This window comes from Phyllostomus hastatus, unplaced genomic scaffold (assembly GCF_019186645.2).
Source record: "Phyllostomus hastatus isolate PE091 unplaced genomic scaffold, TTU_PhHast_1.1 phas_scaffold_78, whole genome shotgun sequence".
NCBI lineage: Eukaryota > Metazoa > Chordata > Mammalia > Chiroptera > Phyllostomidae > Phyllostomus > Phyllostomus hastatus.
Genome location: NW_025334041.1, coordinates 14,800,365 through 14,822,408, shown reverse-complemented (window position 1 = coordinate 14,822,408; position 22,044 = coordinate 14,800,365). Strand labels below are relative to the sequence as shown.

At 46.2% G+C, this 22,044-nt stretch overlaps 1 protein-coding gene across 1 annotated transcript; it reads left to right on the top strand.

Moving 5' to 3' along the window:
* Nucleotides 1-239: 239 nt before the first annotated feature.
* GPNMB (glycoprotein nmb) lies at nucleotides 240-21,654 on the top strand. Its single transcript, XM_045828081.1, has 11 exons — nucleotides 240-489; nucleotides 6,132-6,284; nucleotides 7,009-7,152; nucleotides 9,217-9,387; nucleotides 11,592-11,750; nucleotides 12,081-12,392; nucleotides 14,232-14,330; nucleotides 15,196-15,295; nucleotides 16,845-17,050; nucleotides 20,006-20,099; nucleotides 20,559-21,654. The coding sequence occupies exons 1-11, from the start codon at nucleotides 420-422 to the stop codon at nucleotides 20,704-20,706; spliced, it is 1,656 nt and encodes a 551-aa protein (XP_045684037.1). The 5' UTR covers nucleotides 240-419; the 3' UTR covers nucleotides 20,707-21,654.
* Nucleotides 21,655-22,044: the final 390 nt, after the last annotated feature.

Here is a 22,044-nt window from a genome sequence, read left to right as displayed (position 1 = left end):
GTGGGTCGATCGGTACAGGACCGGCAGTGAATTGGTAATCAATGAGGGTGGAGGCCAAAATTTTATTGGGTGAAGTATATTAAAAGAGGGCCCAACGGAAAGGAAGTTAACTACAAACTTCTTTCACTAGAAATGTGGAATCACAACATTAAAAAAACAGTGTGCCTCTTAAAAGTGAATAAATAGAGGCCGAAAGGGAGTGAGTCAGAAGCACATGAGTTGGAAAGGGTTGAACTCAAGAGATCAGATCAGGCAATGCTGCTTAACACCATCACATGACTGGCCCCGAGGCCCGTATTTAATTGAAGTAAGGAGTGGGGCGCAGTCGAGGCCAGAAGCGCATTGTCCTTCTCAGCCGATGGAGCCAGAGGAGTTAAAAGTTAAGCCTTGATTGCTGGGTCTGTGAGAATTCATTCAGCATGAAACGTCTCTACTGTTTCCTGGGGTTTCTGCTTCTGGCTGCAAGACTGCCACTGGAAGCCGCCAAACGTGAGTAATTCTCCATTTCTGCATTTAACCCCTTCTCTGGCTGTCGGCTGAATGGTGGCCCATCAGAGCGATGTTGTCTGAGCCAGAAGCTGGACTCCGTGAAGCTCCTCAGGCTACTACGTTCATGCTCACTCATTTCTTCTTCTGGAAACTTGGGAATGTTGGAACCTCAGCAAAACCCCCCTCCTCCATTCTTTGCTTCAGGCTCTTGGAAACTAGTAATAACCGTGCAGCCTCTCTCTTACAGAGCGTTGTCTTTTTCCATTGCAATGGTGACCCACTCTTTGCCAGACAGTGGGAGGGTAGGAGTGTGAGGGAATGGCCTCTGGCCTGAGAACAAAGCAACGTTACCCACTGCACTTTGCCTGGTTCCTACCCAATAGGGTAGGGAGCTCAGATAAAATGGGGCCCAAACGCTATCAAAATCCCAACCCAGAAGCTGTTGCTAATCCTGCTGAGGCTTCTCCCCGGGCTTGCATGCATCTGCGGCTGCCACAGTGAGGCTGCTGAGAGCAGAGCAGAAGCCCAGGTCCCGACTCGAGTCATCCACTAGAGGTCAGGGACTTGTTGACAAGGCCGCTGACCAGACCCCTGAAATCAGAATCTTTGGAGGCAGGGTCAGAGTGCTCTTGCTTTAAAAGCTCCTCTTGTGATTGGAATGCAAAGCCAGAATTCAGAGCCACTAAACTCCTATGCAGCCCACGGGTCCGGTCCAGGGGGCAGGTGGTCTTGGCAGCCCCCACCCTCCAGCGGGAGTTAGGCTGGAGTAGGAGGACCGTAAATCACACCCCTCCCCCAGGAGGTCCCCTTCACCTTGCTTCCAAAGAGTCGGGACATCCACTGCGTGAAAAGCCCAAGAACCCTCATTCTGCCAGGCAACTTCCTGGGAGGTGGGGGCGCTGAGAAGGGACCAGCACCCACCTCGTCCCCACCAGGTGCAGCCTGTATGCTGGCTGCTTCCCTTCGGTCACTCAGGTGACCCCCACAACACCTTCGTGGAGCAGAGATTGTCCTCCCCCTGTTCAACAGGGGAGAGCAGCCATGAGTGTGGGTCTTACTGCTCACCTGCCCCCCAGCTCTGAGAGAGAAGGCTCTTGGATCCCCGGGCGAGAGGCCCATGCACACACCCTTCATGCCTCCTGGCAGGAGAGAAGTGCCCTATAATTAAACCGTCCTCGCAGAGTGGGTGGGATCTGGCGGGACTGCTGGGCGGGGAGAGGAGGTTCAGGAAACTGCTGGAAGAGCTCTGGTGGGTTTCCTTCCCCAGGGCAGGAGAGGCCCAGGCGGGTGAAAGGGGGTGCCAGGGAGCGCAGCTTCTGCAGTGGGGGCAGGGGAACGACACTTGGGGGGAAAGGGAAAGATTGGACCCCAGGCATGCCTGATTCTGCTCCAAGCAGCTGAGGCTGGAGGCTCCTCGGTGCAAGTCCCCCAAGATGCCTAGCAGCACCTCCTGGGACTGGGGCCGAAGGAGCCCATTGTCTTTGACAAGGGAGTCCAGACGCAGAGCTGCTGGCCTGTGTTGGCCTCACCTGGGGAGCCTGGCAGCATGATGGTCCTGTTTCCCAGGCCAGGGAACAGGCCACAGAGGTCAAGGAACTGGCCCCCGGCCGCGCAGCAGGTAGGAGGAAGAAGGCTGCTGCCAGGCAGACCGCTGCCCTTCCTGCGGTTGGACAAACCCAGCTCGCTGCTGGCTGTGGGGCAGGGCCGGGAGTGACTTAGCACCCGGAGCTTTCACTTCTTCTTTGGCAAAACTGGGTATGGGGTTCTTAAGCTATCAGCGAACAGTAGGTGCTTGGAGTGGGGGACATGCAAAGTAGCAATTGTCTTACCTCAATGAACCTCCCGGGACAGGCTCCCCCTGGAGTCTGCCCTGCACAGATGGAGGGACAGAGACCCGACAGGCCAGTGGGGGCCCTGCGCCGACTCCAGCCTCCCTTCCACCAGCACCCGTTTGCTCTGCTCCTAAGACAGACGAGCCAGAGGGTCCACCTCTCTGTCAGTTTGAGGAGAGTCCCAGCCTATTAGGCAACCTAACAAAACCCTGACGTTCCTGGCTGCTCCTTGCCTTAAACTAGAGATTCTGACCAGAGAAAGCAAGGATGGCTAGGGTTTAGCAGTGTGTCAAACACTGAGGGATTCCTTGCCACTGTCCAATCAGCCCTGGTCGGGAGGAGGAAGACGAAGGTGTTAACAAAGTTAGGTAACAAGCAGCCGGCAGCTTTTGGGTTGGCCAAAAAGTCCGTTCAGATTTTTCTGTAAAATAAAAGACACGTTTTTCATTTTCACCAATAACTTTATTGATTTGGATATTTTGAGTATGTCAGCTCACTCCTGGTATGGGCTTCTAGTGGGTAGATGCTGCTAAATATCTTCCAGTCCATAAGACCCACAGCAAAGAACTGTTTGGCCAGAATGTCAATAGTACCAAGGAACTCCGCAAACCCCTTCTGAGACATTTGAGCGGTCGCAGCACCTTCTCCATACACTGCACAAATCTTTTTTTGCATTTCAGTTGTGTTTTTACCTTTCTTGAAATAATAAAGCATAATAAGCCAAAAATGTTGCATATCTTACTTCCGTCTTCAATATTAAAATAGCTACACAAAAAGTCACCAATTGTGGTAAGTTTTTTTTAAAATGCACACTGACATGACAGCTGTCATAATGCAATCTAACAACATTGTTCCGAATGAAGTTAAAGACAACTGAGTGACACTAGAGCCATCGTATGAAAAAACACTGAACGCACTTTTTGGCCGGCCCAGTGCCTGTCCGCTGGCGCTGGGCAGTGATGAGGCCCAAGTGTGGAGAGAAAAGCCGGAGCTGTGTTGGCGCTGATTCTGTTTTCCTTTCCCTGTATCCTTCCCCACCCCCACCATCCACACGTCACTCTTTTTTGTTCCTTCCAGTCTGATTCCTATTGGGTTTGTTGTATTCTATTGTTAATTCAACTTTTATTTTCGAGGTCATTGTAGATTTACATACAGTTGTAAAAAAAAAAATTAGGCCCTGGTTGGCATAGCTCAGTGGATTGAGCGCAGGCTGTGAACCAAAGTGTTGCAGGTCCGATTCCTAGTCAGGGCACATGCCTGGGTTGCAGGCCACGGCCCCCAGCAACTGCACATTGATGTTTCTCTCTCTCTCTCTTTCTCCCTCCCTTCTCTCTAAAAATAAATAAATAAAATCTTTAAATATATATATATATATATATGATTGGCCAAAACAGTTCATTCAGGTTTTTGTTTTTGGTTTTTTTTTTCAGTAAGCTGGAGAAAGAGAGAAGCCTCAGTATGTGAGAGAAATATCCATTGGTTGCCTCTCGCACATCCCCAGCTGAGGGCCTGGCCCACAACCCAGGCATGTGCTCTGACCAGGAATCGAACCAGTGACCTTTTGGTTCACAAGCCCACACTCAATCCATTGAGCCATACCAGCCAGGGCCAGTATGCATTTTTTTTTAAGATTTTTATTTATTTATTTTTTAGAGAGGGAAGGGAGGGAGAAAGAGAGAGAGAGAGAAACACCAATGTGTGGTTGCTGGGGGTCATGGCCTGCAACCCAGGCATGTACTCTGACTGGGAATTGAACCTGCTACACTTTGGTTCACAGCCCATGCTCAATCCACTGAGCTGCGCCAGCCAGGGCTCCCAGTATGCATTTTTTAAAAACTGTATAAGAACTAAGTATCTTAGCTCTTCCCAGATTGAATATTCTACCATTCTGTGACTTATTTGAGTGAATTTCCAGTTACAAACATTTATTGATAAGCATGCATTTCCTGCCCTCACTTAGTCATATCATTTTCCAAATAGAAACACAGGACAGGATCTCACAGACTCACAGGACATTTGTTTTTTGTGTGCTTTGAAGGCGCAGAGAAGACACATGGCCTGAGGTCTCCCGGCCTGTTTAGTGGCAGAACCCAGACTAGAAACCAGGTTCTGAGACTCCCAGTTCAATGTTCTTTCCTTTTCCATCTGCCTCCCTTGTAGGGAGGGAGCAACCTGCTGCTCCCTCCTCCCTCTGGGGAGGGAGGGAGGGGCAGAAGACGGAGACTAATGGCATCCACTCATTAAGGCTTCTCCAACAACCTAGCAAATACTCCACCTCATGAAAGATTTCAGAGAAGACAGTGTTTCTGGCTGTAAGAGTTCATGGCCACGCCAAGATATAAGGCCATATGAATTGATGAGGGAAGAGTTTATGACAGTGTATGCTGAGGAGCTGACTGCGGACTATAGACAGCTGAGCTTTTGCCTGTGAGTAACAGAATTCTCAAGTAGGTTAAGGGAGACACAGAGTCTCAGTAAGTCCAGAGTAGGCAGCGCTAGAGTAAGAGCTCAACAACATCTGAGAGAACTCTTTCCATCCTTCCACTCTGACATCCTGGATGTGCTGGCTTGTTTCTTCAGGCTTGTGCCCTCGTGGCTCAACAGAGCTGTCACAGCTCCGGGCATCACATCACCACACTACCAGCCCCAAAATCTGTTCTGAGGAGAATTACCTAAGTACACCAAATAAAAGGTAGAGTAGATTTTTTAAAAAATCAACAATATGTTGTCTATAAAAAACCCACTTTTATATATATATATATATATAAACTAAAGAGCTGCAAAGAGATGTGCCACTTAAACACTAAGTATTAATAGCAAGGTATTCTCAGAGCAAGGAGGATTACCAGAGATAGAGGTCAATTCCTAATGATAAAAGAATTAATTTATGAAAAAGATTTAACAATTGGGGCTTTAAAATACATAAAAGCAAAAACTGGCAGAAATGAAAGAAGAAACTGGCAGAAAAACGATAGGCACATAAACATCTCTAAAAGCAACTACCAACCAACCTGACGTGAGTGACATTAAAAACCCTCTGCCCAGCAACATAGACCACACAAGTGCACATGTAACGCTTACCAAGGCCGGGCCTGTGCCGGCCATTAGAAGCATTAGAGTGTTCGCCAGTGGGCTGTCCAGCGTGATCTCTCGGCATCCGTGAGTGATGCGGGTGGGACGAGATGCAAACACCAGTCTGAAGATCGTCCGCATCAGTGTTTGCTAATGACATTGAATCAAATCAAAACACTCAGAGAAGATGTTTTGACAGCTAAACCAAATGACAGCTAAGAAATACTGACTTTCAGGTTTTTTTATTCACCTAAAGTACATGAAGAGATAGCATCTGAATACTTAAAGATATTTCCAGTGGACATTAAAAAAACAAACAAAAAAACAACCTTTAGCCCTGACCACTGTGGCTCAGTTGGTTAGAGCATCGTCCCGTAGAACGGAAGGTCACAGGCTGGATTCCTGGTCAGGGCACACGCCCAGGCCGTGGGTTCGCTCCCCAGTCAGGGCGTGTATGAGAAGGCAACCAGTTGATGTTTCCCTCTCTCATCATTGTTTCTTTCTCTCCCTCTCCGCACTCCCCCCGGCCTCCCCGCTTCCTCTCTCTCTCTAAAAAACAATGAAAAAAATGTCCTCAGGTGAGGATTAAAGAAAAAAACCTTTACTCGCTTAACATTGGAAATACTATGCATGTTCTTTCCAACCCTATGAAATGGGAAGTGGAGTTAACCATTGTTAGGTAAGTACTAAATGAGGAATAGAGTAGACTAAATAACTGTTTTTCAAATATTGGTGTAGGATTTCATGACGTGCTGAGCAATGGAAGAACCTCTGGTTCTGGGAGGGAGCGCAACCGATTAAATGGTTGGTCTTGGGATGAAAATGAGTGGAATGAACATCTCTATCCAGTGTGGAGAAGAGGAGACCCGAGGTGGAACGACTCCTGGAAAGGTAAGTCAGCGACTCAACCCAAACAGCTGCCATTGCCCGTGTACGTTAGTCCCAGGTCACGACTGGGAGCGCACGTGGCTGCTGTGTCTTCTGTGAGTGACAGTCCCCTACTTACCAAGTGGGGGCACCTGGATTCGGCAACCTTGCCTTTATGGCCACTTGTCACTTTCTCAACCACACACACACACACACACACACACACAGTTTACTCTCCTCAGAATTTACAAGTTTATCATTTGGGGAAGTTTTCACAGAGTGAGCAGGTTTAGTCTTAACCCTATTTAGCTAATGTGTGAATGCTCATCTTCGGAAGATCTAAGACTCCAGAGTCGTCTTGACCATCTCAAAATGTGGTTTGTCGGAAAGGGAATATATCTTTCCATTCACATGAATGAATGACTTCTTCGGTCATTGGTTGGGAAATTGAATAATACGAACTTTCAATACTGCTCTCCTCCATCTGAGCAGATTTTAAAGATTATTTTCAATGGCTATTCTTTCTGTGTTTAGAAATTTCTTTAACTGGTCTGACTTTTTAAAGTTTACCTTCTAGAATGCTGTACTCAGATAGCAAAAGTTAGGCATCCAGAAAAATAAATTAATTTACTGTGAAGAGACATAAGGAGCCTCGGGCTGGTCCTTATAAGTAGATTTAACTTTGCGTGACTCATCAGTGACAGGAAAGAGCATGTTGATCCCTGAGCTCCACCCTTCTCTGCCCCAGGAGGCCACGTGAAGGCCGTTCTGACCAGCGACTCCCCAGCACTGGTGGGCTCAAACATCACGTTTGTGGTGACCTTGGTCTTACCCAGGTGCCAAAAGGAAGACGACAGTGGCAACATAGTCTACGAGAAGAACTGCAGAAATGGTAAGAAATGTTACTCACATCACAGGGACGCGCTAGTTCTCCAAACTACTAGAGACCCATCTTAGAGACCTTGATCCTCGTAGATACAATACTTCTGCAATTAATGCAAGATGCTGCTGCCATCCCATGTCACCCTCTCCTCTATTGGATGACAGGGAGGGTGAGTGTGTGATCACACCCAGTCCCTTCATCAACATCAGCCAATGCTATTTCAGCAAACAGATGGCTCTTTGCTGCTTGGAGCCCTCCGCAGAGGCTACATTGTCATGCCTGCAGGTGGTGTGCAGGTAGCGTGCAGGTGGTTGGACAGCGAATACCTTGTTGACCCTCAGACTTAGGTTTTATTACTTGCAATTCTTTTGACCACTCAGAGAAGGGCCAGTTTGACCATTGTTCGCTGATCGGAGTAGTTTCTCCTCACAAGTATTTCTTCAGCAAGTGCTGAGTGGCTAGCACAGATGCTAAGATATGCATGCACACACATATGATTTGTTTTGTTCATCATTAAAGCAGATAAGCTCTTAGTTAAAGAGTGCAAATAAACACAAATACATCAAGAGAAATTATCTTGTTAGAACTGCACATTTCAAAAATTCCAAGCTAATTACTGAGATTCTTCAACTTGTAACAAGGCTATTAAATGCACTTACAATCTGATTCTATTACTTAGAACTTCTATTAAATTGTCAGTGTGTTCCTTATTAATTTATCATATTCCTATGAGGAAAACATTGTATAGAAAGGGTCTGATAATTAAAAATGGGGTATTTAATATTCCGTAGCATTTTTTTCCCTAAAAAAAGCTGGTTGTTATGAATGTTTCAGACAACAACCTAGCCCTCTGACCATTTTTTGTATGAGAGAGGCCTTGTGACTCGTGAAACTTTCAATAAACTATTTATCATCACTAGAAAGCCTAGGGGTCTTTGAAGAAATGAGTGGTTCCAGCTGCAGGAACGGGGAAGTACCCCGTGAGCCTGGGACATCGCTGAGCACGGGAGCATGTCACCAGGACACAGAAGTCAGCTGGAGGGGCTCCCACAGGCCCTGTGTGGGTCAATTTAAGAGTAAAAATACTAATGGTTGTACTAGATTGGTAAATAAAAAGTCTCTCCATGAAAGCCAGTGACATAAAACACCAAGAGGTAAGGAGTTGCTCCAGATGAAACAATATTGATCGTGACTTGTTTAAAATGAAGAATGTCATGCATACAGGAAAGTAGAAACCCAGGTACATTGAGTACCCAGGTACCTTCTATGTAGATTCAACAATTTAAATGTTCTACGATATTTGCTTGCTGTCTCCCTCTCCCCCTCCCTCCCTCCCTCCCTTCCTTCCTTCCTGAAACAAAATAGCCAAATGTGGCACGTGACCCTTGATTACTGGGCAGGGGTGGTAATGACGTTGTGTTTATGTAGAAGAATCCCTTAGTCTAAGGAGATGTGTGTTGAAGTCTCTAGGAGTGGGGAGTCATGATGTCAAACGAGTCAGGAAAAAGTGCCACAGATAGAATGTATATATCCAAATAAAAAGATAAAGCAATGCTCAGTTGGGTTTGGATACAGTTGTAATTTGGAGACCCAGTACGAAGATAAAATACAGGGTCCGGGAGGAGTAAGGAATGCCTGCTTGAGTGTGGTTGGTAGGGTAATAACATGGGCGTAATAATTTATAGTTTTAACTTGAACATTTCACCTAAAATGTCATACAGTGTGTTTGAGTGTGATATTGCTATGTTACAGAATTACATGCTTATGATTTTGGAATAAAAGATTTTGTAATATAAAAGGGATGTTATTTGTGCCAGACCCTGTATATTAAGTGATATCTCTAGATTGAACTTTCCTGAAAAAATTGCTCTATGTAAAAGTTACTGAAATTGAACACATACGTAGAAAAAATGCACAGGTCATAAACGCACCATAGGATGAATTTTGAACATTAGGGTTGTAGTTGTTCAACTGTATTTAAACTAGTTAAAATATCAAAAAGTGTCTAATTCAACGATGAGCATTGAGCATGCTGACCCAGATGACAATCACGGCTTCTCTTTCTCCGTTTAGGGACAGGTCCACCTTCGGACCCGTACGTTTACTACTGGACAGAGGGGGCAGAGGACGGCGACCAGGGAAACAGCGCCGACCAAAGCTATCACGTGTTCCCCGACGGAAGGCCGTTCCCCCACCACCACAGAAGGAGGGGGTGTAACCTCGTCTACATCTTCCACACCCTTGGTTGGACTTTTACAAACCCTCTTAGCTTTTCCTTGACCTTTCCTTAAAATTTACTTTTTATCTTTTCTTAGTCTATAGAATTAGTAATGCTGAGAGTTTAATCATAGTTACTCTGTTAACTTTAGCTGGAATGAAGGGTGAGAGATTAAATATGTGTGTATGTATATATACACACATAGATTAGTCTTGACAAATTTCTGGGACACCAAAGAATTAAAAAAAGGGAAATAAACGGATTCAGCTTTCTTTTCTTAAAACTAAACTACTCAATCTTTTTCTGTCAATGATTCTTTTTCTTTTTCAATGATTACTGCTTTTTCTAAAGCAGTAATCTTAAAAATACTAATAGAAATACTAATATTTATCTGAATGATACACAGGTATCTGTTGATTTTTTCTTTAATTTTTTATGTTGTCAAGTGAATTTTCAAGAATTAAAGAAACATTTTATTTTTGGAAAATGCAGAAAACTGCAAATGAAAAATAAGTCATCTGTAATTCATACCAGAGGTTATCACTGTTAATATGATGGTGTTTTCTTTACTAGTATTTCTTGATTAGGATTATAATGTATAGATATTTTTTTCTTAATATCATGAGTATCTGACTATATTTTAAAAATTCTTTATATACATTATTTCAATCACTGCAGAATATTCCATTGTGTAGAAATAACCTAATGGAACTTTTGCTATTCTTTTATATGTAGCCTACCCTTTTTTTCTTTTTTTTCTTTTAACCACAAATGGAATCCACTTTGCTGTATTACTGGTGAAGTGATTATCTTTAGAAGCAAATCTAGCTTATTACTAGCAAAGCTGCTAAGTCTTTAGTTAAAAATGTCCCCAGGTGCCACCTGGCTCAGAGGATTTGAAAATTGCTACCCATAATGCAGCCTCCAAATTCCTGAATATTTTGTCTTTTTTCGTACATTAGAGAAAGCTTGTCTTTCTTCAGTTAACTTATAAATCAAAACAAAATATTAACAGTACATCCTGATGGTACAAACTACAAAATATATGTAAATTTTATGCCCGTGTACTTAACTGAGTTGATGGAAAGCTAACCTTTTTCCATGCCTTTCATGGCCCACGTCTGCCGCCTCACCAAACGTCTGGTGTCCCCGACCTGTCATGGAGTTTTCGGGGAGTTGCTTAGGCTCACTGGCACTCCAGACCCTTTTTAGCCTTGTCACCATTCAATAATGTAACTCGTGAAGATGTCTTCATTTAAAATCAGCCTTCAGCCAGAAATTGCTGTTTTTCTAACAAACTGTTTAGAATTCCATCTTCCACTGAGGTCTCAGAGTTAGCTGATACTGTCCCTCAGCTAGGCATTGCCTTGGCGGCCTACTCTCAGCACCAGAACTACTAACATTTCCTCGTGGGTAGCTAACCGCTCGGAGACACCTCTCCCGGGAGACACCTCTCCCGCCCTGCAACCTCTGTCTGAACTGCCTCTGCCCGTCAAAGTAAAGGGGGAGTAACTATGGTTCCGAGGACGCAGCTACACTGTGGGCCTCAATAGGGTTAGAAATCTGTGAGCCTCTCCTGAGAGGAATTACTCTCACTGCTACACAGTGTTAGTTAGAGTTAGGTTAGGGTTGCAGAAGCAAAGAGAATGACTCTCGGGTGTTCTAGAAGGTGCATCTGGAACCACTCCAGTCCTTTTTACATGCACACACCATACCTTTCAATGTCAACCGCATGTCTACATGCAAATACTATTAGAAAGTGGAGGATTCTGGTCCCCTAAAATAATTTTTTAAAAAAGCTATTTGATGATATAGCTGAAATACTAATATTATTACAAAAATAAGGTAGATTCTTATATAAATTTTTAAAGGCTCCATTGACACCTCACCATTACTTTAAATGTATTTTCTGTGGGAAATAACACATATTTCAAGTGCCAGACCACTCACTTATAAAAAGTATTTGTGAACTAATGACTATGTTATCCCATTAAACAGCTCCATTCACTCTAACCAGCCCATGACGTCTGTTTACCCGTGGGTTGGTTTGATGAGGTCTCACATAAAAACGAGCACCATCGTCCTTTCTGAAGCCATCAGGACCACATGCCCCTCCTGTTCCTTCCCTCCCCAGAGCCGTCTCCAAACGACAGTAGCTAGTCGTGAAGAAACGCCTTCTTGTAACGATCATGTCATGTAACCAATACCTCAATGTTCCAACCTCTCGCAGGTCAGTACTACCAGAAACTGGGACGGTGTTCAGCGAGTGTTTCCGTAAACACAGCCAATATAACGCTTGGCCCTCAACTCATGGAAGTAGCTGTCTACAGAAGGAGGGGACGGACGTACGTTCCCATCGCAAAAGTGAAAGATACGTACGTGGTGACAGGTGAGAGGCGTGAACTCTGATGTGAACGAGGATGCGGCACTCAGCTCTGACGATGTCAGGGGGTTAGGACAGAGTTGGAGCCATGTTTTGGGTTAGGTTACGTTTCATGTGGACTCCTCAAACTTATGCTTAACGACGTATTCCCTCTGTTTTCCAGATTAGCTTGGGAAAACTCTAGAACACTTGCATAGGGAAAGGAAACATGATGCTGGATTATCCCGGATTTAAATGTTTAACTTAAAAGTGTTATTGAAATCATCCACTTAAAATCAAACAATCATGCATTCTTCATTTTTGTTTTTTGTTTTTTGTTTTTTATGTATCTTGTAGATCAGATTCCTGTATCAGTGACTATGTCCCAGAAGAATGACCGGAACGCATCTGATGAAACTTTCCTCAGGGACATCCCCATCGTATTCGACGTCTTCGTTCATGACCCCAGCCACTTCCTGAACCAGTCTGCCATTAACTACAAGTGGAATTTTGGGGACAATACTGGCCTGTTTGTTTCCATCAATCACACTTTGAACCACACGTATGTGCTCAACGGAACCTTTGGCCTTAACCTCACTGTGCAAGCTCTCATGCCCGGACCCTGTGCTCCACCTACACCCCAGACTCCGAAGCCCACTCAGTCTTCGTGTGAGTGTTTTCTGGGTGACCTTGAGGGGGCTGAGGTAGGGTGGGGTGGGGCAGACATTAATTGCAAAAAAAATTCATGTAGGTTAAGGTGTAAGATCACTAGTTAAAAGGATTGTGTACAGACTCTACAAAAATCTGTTGATATTTTAAAGCCATTTATCACTATTTTAAGCTTGTTAGAATGGGGAAGAAAGGAAAACGTGGTTCAGTAGCCTTCGAAAGTAAACGGTGGTGACTTATATACAGCTCTTTGACCTTCCTCATTTTCACTGACTTTGTTGCGTGTACTTTTCATCACATTTCTGTTCGTTTCCCATGTTTTAGAGCGATGAGAAGACACACTGGTCCTTGTGAACATGCAGGCCACCCCACTTCCCCCCCCCCACTTCCCTCTCCCATGCTCCTCCCTTCCCAGCACGAATCCAGCTTGTGCCCCATGAAGACACAGCCACAGTTAAAGCCACTTTCTAAATGACCCCCAAACAAATGTACCTTGAGAATATTCCTTGGCTATTGAGCTGGAAAGACTCTAAACGTATAAATTGTTCTGAATATAAGGCTTACTTAATTAAATCCCACCCTCTACTGATAGTATATGAGGACATCCAAGAAGTTCCTCAGAGTGTATTTTAGAAAGCCTTAGCTTCTCGCAGATGCCTCTGCCCTTCCTCACACGGACGTCAGTACACCTTAGCACTCCGGGACCCAGGGGATTGCGATAGGTTGATACCCTCACGTTGAACACAAGAGGGCGCCATCACCAAGCCCAGAGGGAACGCACCATCGTGATGTCCAGACTTGTGACTGTTTTTACAAAACAAAATTGTTAATTATAAATAATAAATTGTCATAATAGTGCTATTATTAAAATGAGATCTTAGTGGGCCAAAAATATATCATTCAAGACACTATAATGACTGATTTTTATTCTTTGTAATATTTTAAATTGCAAAATTAATACATGTTCCTTAGTAAAAATTCAAATATAGAACTCTGCAATAAAAGTGAAAGTTCCTATTCACACTCTCCTTAAATCCTGTTAATAGCTGGGAGTGATAATGGAACACCTCTGCTCACCAATAACTGTGAGACTTTTAGACTGTCAGCTTTGGAGCTGTGAGGCATCTGAAGAGGGAAAACATGGCTTTTGTCCATGTGGTTCGCCCCTTAATCTATTGTGCATCAGCCTTACTATTTCAAGTTACATGTCTTATGTATGTTACGGCATACCACATCTAAATAGATGTGCAGAGCAGAGGTGCACGCTGGGACAATGAAACGGATGTGCATTGAGAACTTCTTGTGGCAGACGTGAGAAGCAGGCTGTATGTGCCTCACCTCCTTTAAGTTTCACAGTTCAACCTGCTAGGTCAGGAAGTATTACTCCTGTTTCACAGATGAGTCCATGGAGGCTAAGGGAGGTTAAATGATATGCCCATGGTCTCCACCAGCTAAAAACAAGGGGCTTCATATTTGAGCCCAGAATACCAGCCTCCAAAATTAAAATACGACCTTCTCTTTTATGACCTGCTTTATTTCATCATGATGGTTATATTGTACATTTTAATATGGCTTCTACCTTTCCCTCACTTCCTGTGTTTAAACAAGATACGGGATTGTGTTTACTTACATGATTTAACAATTATAATGCCTTACAGCTCTCACATCTATATGAATCATTAACACATTTAGTTCAAATGTCTACAGCCATTTAGAAGTATAGGATTCTTGATGGTTTTCTAACAAGCAGGTAGGCAGGTGTTTATATTTTTGGTTCTATCATGTACATCTTTAACATTCTCAGCAACTAATCCAAGCTCTGTCATTCAAACTCCGCAGCCCCCCCTGACGACCGTCCCCTGCTGTGGGCGGGGACTCCTGGTGAACGCTGCCAGATCGACAGAGACGGTTACTTCACAACCAGGCTCACAATTGTCGGTGAGACTAGCAGGGGGAGCGTGTCAGAAGCTACCTCGGGCCACCCCTCACTCCATGGACTCTGGGGGGGGGGTTGGGGAGCAGGGGCACCCACTCTCTGTCCAAGGTGATACCGCACATACACAAGCAAAGACTCTACTAGTTTCTGGATTCCCGCCCACCTACCGCAGCCTCCCCACCCACATCCTAGCGTGAATGAGCGCCCCCATAAGGCCCACACACGGCTGAGCCTGCCCGGGAACTGGATCTCCGACCCAGTGCGTCCCAGAAATGGGAATGAACGAGCCTTGAAAGGCGGCCAGTAACAAGTTCCCCTGACTTCCGCTCCCTTCCCCTAGCCGATTTCACAAAGTCACACTTTGGGAAACGTACGTAGGAAACGTGAATGAGCAGGGCTACACACAGCTGTGCGTTTCAGCCACAGCCCGAAAGTGCCCGAAAGAAAAGACAGGTAGGGTCTCCCACCCCGCCATGCACCCTGGTTCTGGAGATGGGGGTTGAAACCCACGCTGTGCACCCTGGAGCTGAGCCATCTCACTGCCACGGAGAAGCTGGCCACGGCCTGAACCTGGGGCTGCACCCCCCAGGGGGACCTTTTCCTGAAACTCGTGCCCAGAGGGGGAGCTGCCTTCTAACACACACACAGGCTCCAGAAACAAAGCGGTAGGCTGGGCTGAAGAACAATCCAGTCTGACTTTGGAAGCACTGCGTGGGCGTGTCGGGGTAGGGATGGAGCAGGTGTGTCTGGTGTGGCGAGAAGGCTGTCTCGTTTTGTTGGCCTTCTGGTTGGTCAAGGGGTCGTTTGATTTGGGTTGGCTTCCACTGTATTTTGATGTTTTTCCTGGGGGGGGGGTTGTTTTGTCAGACGGAATTCTGGAGGTCAACATCATTGAGATGACAGAAGTGATGCCCGTGCCGCAGCCTGGTGACCCCTTGATGGAGTTTGTCGTGGCCTGCCAAGGGACGTGAGTACCTCGTTTCCGTCAGAGGAGCAGGTCAACGAGGCCCCCAGGGCCTCGAGTCCAGTCTCCCCTTCTCCGCTGACTTAAAGTCCTAGCCCATCAATAAGCCAGGACAAGGAGGAACCCTCCAGGGCCCTCTCAGGGGTGCATCTGTTTTGCTAGCGTTGAGCAATGTTCATTACCTTTAACTGTGGATGGAGTTAAATAATGATTATCGATCCAACACTTACTGTGTTTCCAACATTGTCATCTGTTGAATCTTCACACAATCCTACGAGCCTCCTCGTTTTACAGATGGGGCCACAGTGATTAGAGCACTTGCCCCCTTAGACACTGGGTGCCTGGCAGAACACAGTTCACAGACCACGGTCTGGCTCAGAGCACTGCTCGTCAGCCCCCTGCGGCCCCTCTGGAGTGCCGAGAGACCGGTGTGTCCTGGTGTTAGCTAGGAGCAGTGCCTGGTGATCCCGTCTCTCGTCATGACTTACAAAGGTCTTCTAATGCATTATTTTAGCTTCCTGTGGTTTGGTTATAACTACATGTAATAGACTAAATATGTATTAACTGATATGTGCATTATGTAGAGTCATTAAATATGCTAATGATTAATTGATCCACATACATGTAAACTGAATGATTAAAATGTATGTGGGTGCAGATGTATACATTAATGAATGGCAGGGGGCGGTATAAAAATGGGAGCTGAGAGGCTCTCCAGCTGGGGCGGAGGGGTAGAATGAGGATGGACAGGAACGAGAGAAAAACCTGATGAAGGGCGGGAAGCAGTGGCAGCAGCCAGGGTGCACCTCCGCCTCACCCCACGGCCCCTCGGACCCGGCATCAGAGCTCGGGCTCCGCCCCCAGGAAGTCTGCCCAGGAGTGAGAAGCAGCGGCTGAGACAGTCGTGTGTGGCCAGGTTGCCAAGAGGTTGTCAAACTCCTCTTGTTCAAGTCCCAGCTCCACCTCTAACTGCTGTGGGATCTTGGGCCAATCAATTACTTTCCCTCCCGGAGTGCTTTGTCCCCTGCTGCACTTGGGTGGTAATGTCACTTTCCTCAGAATGTCACTGAGAGGAATAGACGAGACCATGGCATGTATCTAGTATCTAAAACTCAGTGCCTCGTGCCCCGTACACACGGCGGGGCCAGCTGGCGTCACTGCTGTCGTCTGTGCCTCGGCAGGAACCCAGGCAGGGCCGGCCCTGGCATTTAGTGACATCACTGCCTGCGCCGTCTGCCTCTCTGGGCACTCGGGGGAGCCAGAGGTGGAGGGGATGACGTGGGCTTCACATGGCTTCCAAGAGCCCCTTGCCTTGGGGACAACACATAATTTCTTCCTGGTCCACGCCCAAGGCCTCACCTTCCAGAGGACCCAGAGGAAACAGTAGCTTACGCCCTGGCTTGCGTAAGGGCAGCAAGCAAATTATAGGTGACAATTCAATGCCACATGGTTTGAGCAAAAATAAGGTGGAGTTCAATTTTATAGAAATGTAATGAGTTTTCCCTTTAAAACCGTTACTTTCCTCTCTCTCCCTCTCTTGTGCCCTCGGCAGTCCCACTGAGGTCTGCACCACCGTGGCTGACCCCACCTGCCAGGTGGCCCAGAGCACAGTCTGCAGCCCCGCGGATGTGGGTGACGCGTGCTTGCTGACCGTGAGACGAGCCTTCGCTGGGGCCGGAACTTACTGTCTGAACCTGACTCTGGGTGACGATGCCAGCCTGGCCCTCGCAAGCACCCTTGTCTCCGTCCCTGGCAGAGGTGAGTTGTGTGTCATGCTTGTATGCGCATGTCACGCGGCAGCATCGTGTTTCCTGCTAAAGGTATTCAGAGCTGTGTTATCAACGTTTAATTTTATTTTGGTGCAGAATTCATTGAGCTATTGTTCATGTGGATTTGGGGGCTGGCATTAAAACCCAACAGCAAATCTGCCTAGGAGAGAGGAGGTGCGGGGGAGAAGCAGTGGCCAGAGAAAAGCGGTTGGATGAAAAACACTCAGCTGTGATCAGGGAGCAGCAATAACAGGAAATGATCCTCGCATGCTCGAATAGGTTTGCATTTCAAGGGGGAGGTGTAGACCGACCTCAAAAAATAACAGTGTTCTCCCATTGAAGTATGACAAAGGGAGGGCTGGCATCATGGTGTCACGAGAATCCACCTGGGCCAAGACATGAAGCCCCGAAGAGCGATGAGAAACCGAGTGGACTCCTCGCTCCCTTCGAACTTGCCACGAGTCCTCTCTGTCCCTTCCCAAATTCAACCGAGCATCTCACGGAGACCATAACAAACCAACTGACCTATTCCTCAGTGTTCACCTGGAAAACCAGTCCTGACCCCCCAATGCTGGAGAGGTACAATGTTTACAAGGTAGACAAGAGAATGTCATTGAGGAATTTTCATTTACAGCTGGCTTTCAGTGTTCCCCAACCTTAAAATGCAGTCTCTACCTGGTGACCCTAACTGAATTTCATTTGTAACCAATGGTGTTCTGAGTCACCACCTTCTCTCTAAGGAGAGCAGCATGGTGTAAGGGAGAGATGAAACTGCACACACGTGACAGCACTTGGTTTGCCCCTTAATTTGAGGATTGTCAGGTACAACCCAGTGACTAATTCACAAATAACTCCTTTGGACCTGGGTCCTCTCTCATAAGGTAAAATGTACGGAAACATATTTAGTCATTGATATAAAAAGGCAGCTTTAACCTCATTGGAAGAAAAACTTCAGTGACCGTACATGCAGTTATTTGTACAACGGCTTATTGTTGGTAAGCTCCCAGATGTAGATTCAAAAGCAAGAAAACAAGAGTACAAAGGAAGGAACTGTCCTTCCTGAGGGCGGGTGCACTGGGGCCTGGGACAAAGGGCCGGAGAGTCAGGGTGGGAGGAGGCAGGTGGGTCCCCCCCGACGCTGGCACCTCCAGGAGCCGCCGCCCTCAGTCCCCCTGTGCTGCCGGTCTTTGAGAATTGCCTTGAGACCCATAAGCGACTCTATGAAGCTTCCTCGGTGCTGGCAAACCACTGTTCTCTTATTTGGATTAGGGGCTTAGCTATTTGTTTAATTCTTCTTGTAGTGAGCGATAACTTTAGGTGTGACCAAAGCCATTTTCCAAATCCAAATAAAGGAAGTTCAGAAGGAGAGCTTTCATTTTTTAAAAAAAAGATTATTTATTTTTAGAGAAAGGGGAAGCAGGGGAGAAAGAGAGTGGGGGAAACATCGACGTGAGAGAGAAACATCAGTCGGGACCTGGCCTGCAACCCAGGCATGTTCCCTGACCAACGGGCAATCCTTCACTACACGGCACAACACCCAACCAAGCCACACTGGTCAGGGCCAGAAAGAGAGCTTTTAACCCAGTGGGACTGAACTTGATGATTTAGGCCACCAAAGTCAGAATTTCAGAAATGGATCATGGCTCCAAGGCAAACCCATAGACTTTCAGCTGAAATAACTTTCATTCATCGATTCAATGAACATTCATGAAGCAGCTGCAGTCCTTTCAACAAATGCTCACTGAGCACCTGCTCCATGCCCAGCACAGCCCTAGGCCCAGACGCACAGTCCCAGACAGAGTGGGGAACACGATGAAGACGACCCCGCCCTTCTGAGCAGAACCAGACCACAAACAAATGAGATGGCATTGTCAAGAGAATAAAACAAGGTCAGGTCACGGAGAGTGACTTGCTTGGGAGAGAGGCGACGAATGTGGGCTTTTTAGATTAAGAGGTCAGGACGAGTCCTGCCGACCCAGGAGCACCAGCTTGGTGAGGGGCCTCCTCTGAACTGAGGCCTGAGTATTCCCAAGGAGCGGCCCATTTCCATCCTTGCAGGCCACCAGGAGGGCTCGCTCGGGTTTTAGTCTGGGCATAAGGGGAGCCACTGGTGGGTTGGAAGCATGATCTTGATGGATGCTTTTAGAAGACCATGCTGACCGCTGGGTGCAGCGAGGATCGCTGGGGTCAGCCTGGAAGCAGGTAGACAATGAAGAGGTCTCCTCAGGGGAGAGGCTGGTGGCTGGGACTGCGCTGGTAGCAGAAAGGATGGAGGAAACACAGATGAACGTGCAGTTATACCTCGGTGATAGAGACAAGACTAGCTGGTTTGCTGGGTTCCAGGAGTGAGAGAAGGCATAATCCCTGCCTCATGGTTCTCACAATGTAGCAGGAGGGAAGTATGTGTATGGGGGTAATTGCAACACGTGATCGAGGCAAAGGAAGAGAGCAAGTAGAGCAACGACAAAGGAAGGGGTGGCCGCTGCCTCAGGAATGTCTGGAAGGTGTCCCAAAGGGAAGGACATGGGCAGCACAGGGTGTGGAGGTGTGAGAGAGTGTGGGGAGGGTGGGCAACTCCCAGGACTCTCAGCACAGCTGGAAGGCAGGCGGGAGGAGATGAGGCCAGGGGAGTGGGCAGGAGGATCACAGAGCCCTGCGTCACGTGGGCGCCACTGGGTCCGCTGAGACCTGAGCAGGTGTCTTCAGGACGTGATGTCCCTCTCCTGAGCCCTTCACACAGTGTCCCAGACATGCTAACTCATTCTCTAAATGGAAGACAAGCTGACCCGAAGACTATGTATTATTTAATGGGAAAGATTACCGAAAGCCCAGAGGGAGCCATACATCTTCTGAAAGCTCCCTGCGTCGTGTACTTAATTACATTACAAGCGGCATGTCCTCTGGGTGGAAGATGTCTCTAACAGGGTCTTTCTTCTGTTTCCAGACCCAGGGCACTCTGTGAGCATGGCAGGTGGCGCCCTGGCCTCTGTTGGCTGCTTGGCCGTGATTGTCGCTGTGATTGCCTTCCTGGTGTACAAGTAAGTTGCTGGTTCCAACACTTTAATTCACTATCCTGTATTGTTGCAAATGAGTAGCAACGTGCTGCACAAATGGGCCATTTTTCCTTTTTGGCTTTTAACCATTTTGCATGTGGGAGGAGAATCTTCCACTGAATGATGAATACCAAACTAGCATGTTGATTTTACTGTGGTTTCTTTTTAATCCTAAAAAATGCTACCAGATGTCGGTAACTTAACAAAATTGTGTTAGCTTAATATTTAACATGGAATCTCAAATTATAGTAAACAGGCACATTTCTTGTATGAAGAAGAGAAAATAAATATATTCCCATAAGACTTCAGTGTCTTAAAAGCCAGCGATTAGGTTAAATGGAATTACCTGTTTTGCACCGGGCATGTAAAAGGTTGTGGAAGATAATATATTCCAGCTGGAGATCTTTTTTTTAAAAAAAAATCTTTTTAACACGTTGTTTTCAGAAAACGCAAGGAATACAGACCAATAGAAAACAGTACTGGGATCAAAGGCAACGGCCTGAATGTTTTCCTCGAGCAAGCAAAGGTCAAGTTCTTTCCTGGAACCCAGGAAAAAGACCCACTGCTCAAGAACCAGCAGGGAATTCTTTAAATCTTCAGCCTCACTTCCGTGCGACAGTGCACTCACTCTTCAGCGCCGTGTGCGTGAGCTGCGCTAGAGTAGCTGACCGTGAACTCTTTTCCCCGAACGATTACTGTAAAGCATGCGCTGTGGGTGAGGGAGGTCCAGTTTTTGTACAGGTGAAAGGACATTTTAGAGGAGTGGAGAGGAATTACACTGCACACAGCCTCAGCTATGTTATATAATTGACAAATCAGCCAGCAGTGCTTTCTTTCATCATGATTTATGTTTCACTTACAATGTCTTCATACAACTAGTAGGATAGACATACTCTATCCAACACACAGGGGGAGAAGGGATGACTCATTAGACCCTGATCCAGGTGCCCAGAGGGAGAGGCCAGCTTTCCATATACACACATGCATGCACCCGATGAGCTGCATGCTCGTCCTTAAAACCCGGTTCCAAGCTAACTGAATGCTACTGCAATGAACACACATAGGCTCCCAAAAGAACAATGAACAGGCCAAGCCTCCACTATGATACGGATGATTGTTACGCTAAAATAATAACAATAATCTGATTGATAGGTGTGAATATTTTTGGGACAACCTGCCTGCCCACCTGTGTAAACAAATGACATGCATGCATCCCTTTACCCCGTGGACATTTATTTCGAGCTTCTATCAGGCATGTTGGCAGGCACACGGCCCAGCACTCAGAGTGCTGAGAGCCTTGTATATATATCTGGATTTCTGTATATGCTGGTCATTTATTTGAAATGACATATTATGATTTTCCAAAGAAGGGGGCCCCTGGTTTTCCTATGAGTTTCTCTAAATGACATATGAACGTGATTAGTAAGGGTTTTACCTCCATTTGTAACCAAAGCTATCTACCATATGTCACATGTGACTTTTTTTTACTCTCCTGCCTGAAAAATAAAGTATGAAAACAGATAAGATCCTGGAATGACAATGGTTTTCCAATTTGTCGTGTGCCTTTTATTTTCACGTATAATTTTGACACATAAAAATTTCTTCAATGCGATCCCATGGAGCACTGTGAATTTTATGTTTTTATTTATTTTATTTATTTATGCATTCATTAAAATTAATTTTTTAGTTGATTTTGAGGGGGGGAACATCCATTTGTTATTATATTTATTGATGCATTCATGGGTTGATTCTTGTATGTTCCCTGACCAATGATTGCACCCGAAACCTTCTCTTACAGGGACGATGATCTAACCAACTGAGCTACCTGGCCAGGGCAAGCATTTTATATTATTAAATATATATGAGGTCTGTCTGGCATACGTCCAGTCATTGTTAATATAATGAGAACTGCTGGTGTGACATTGATGTA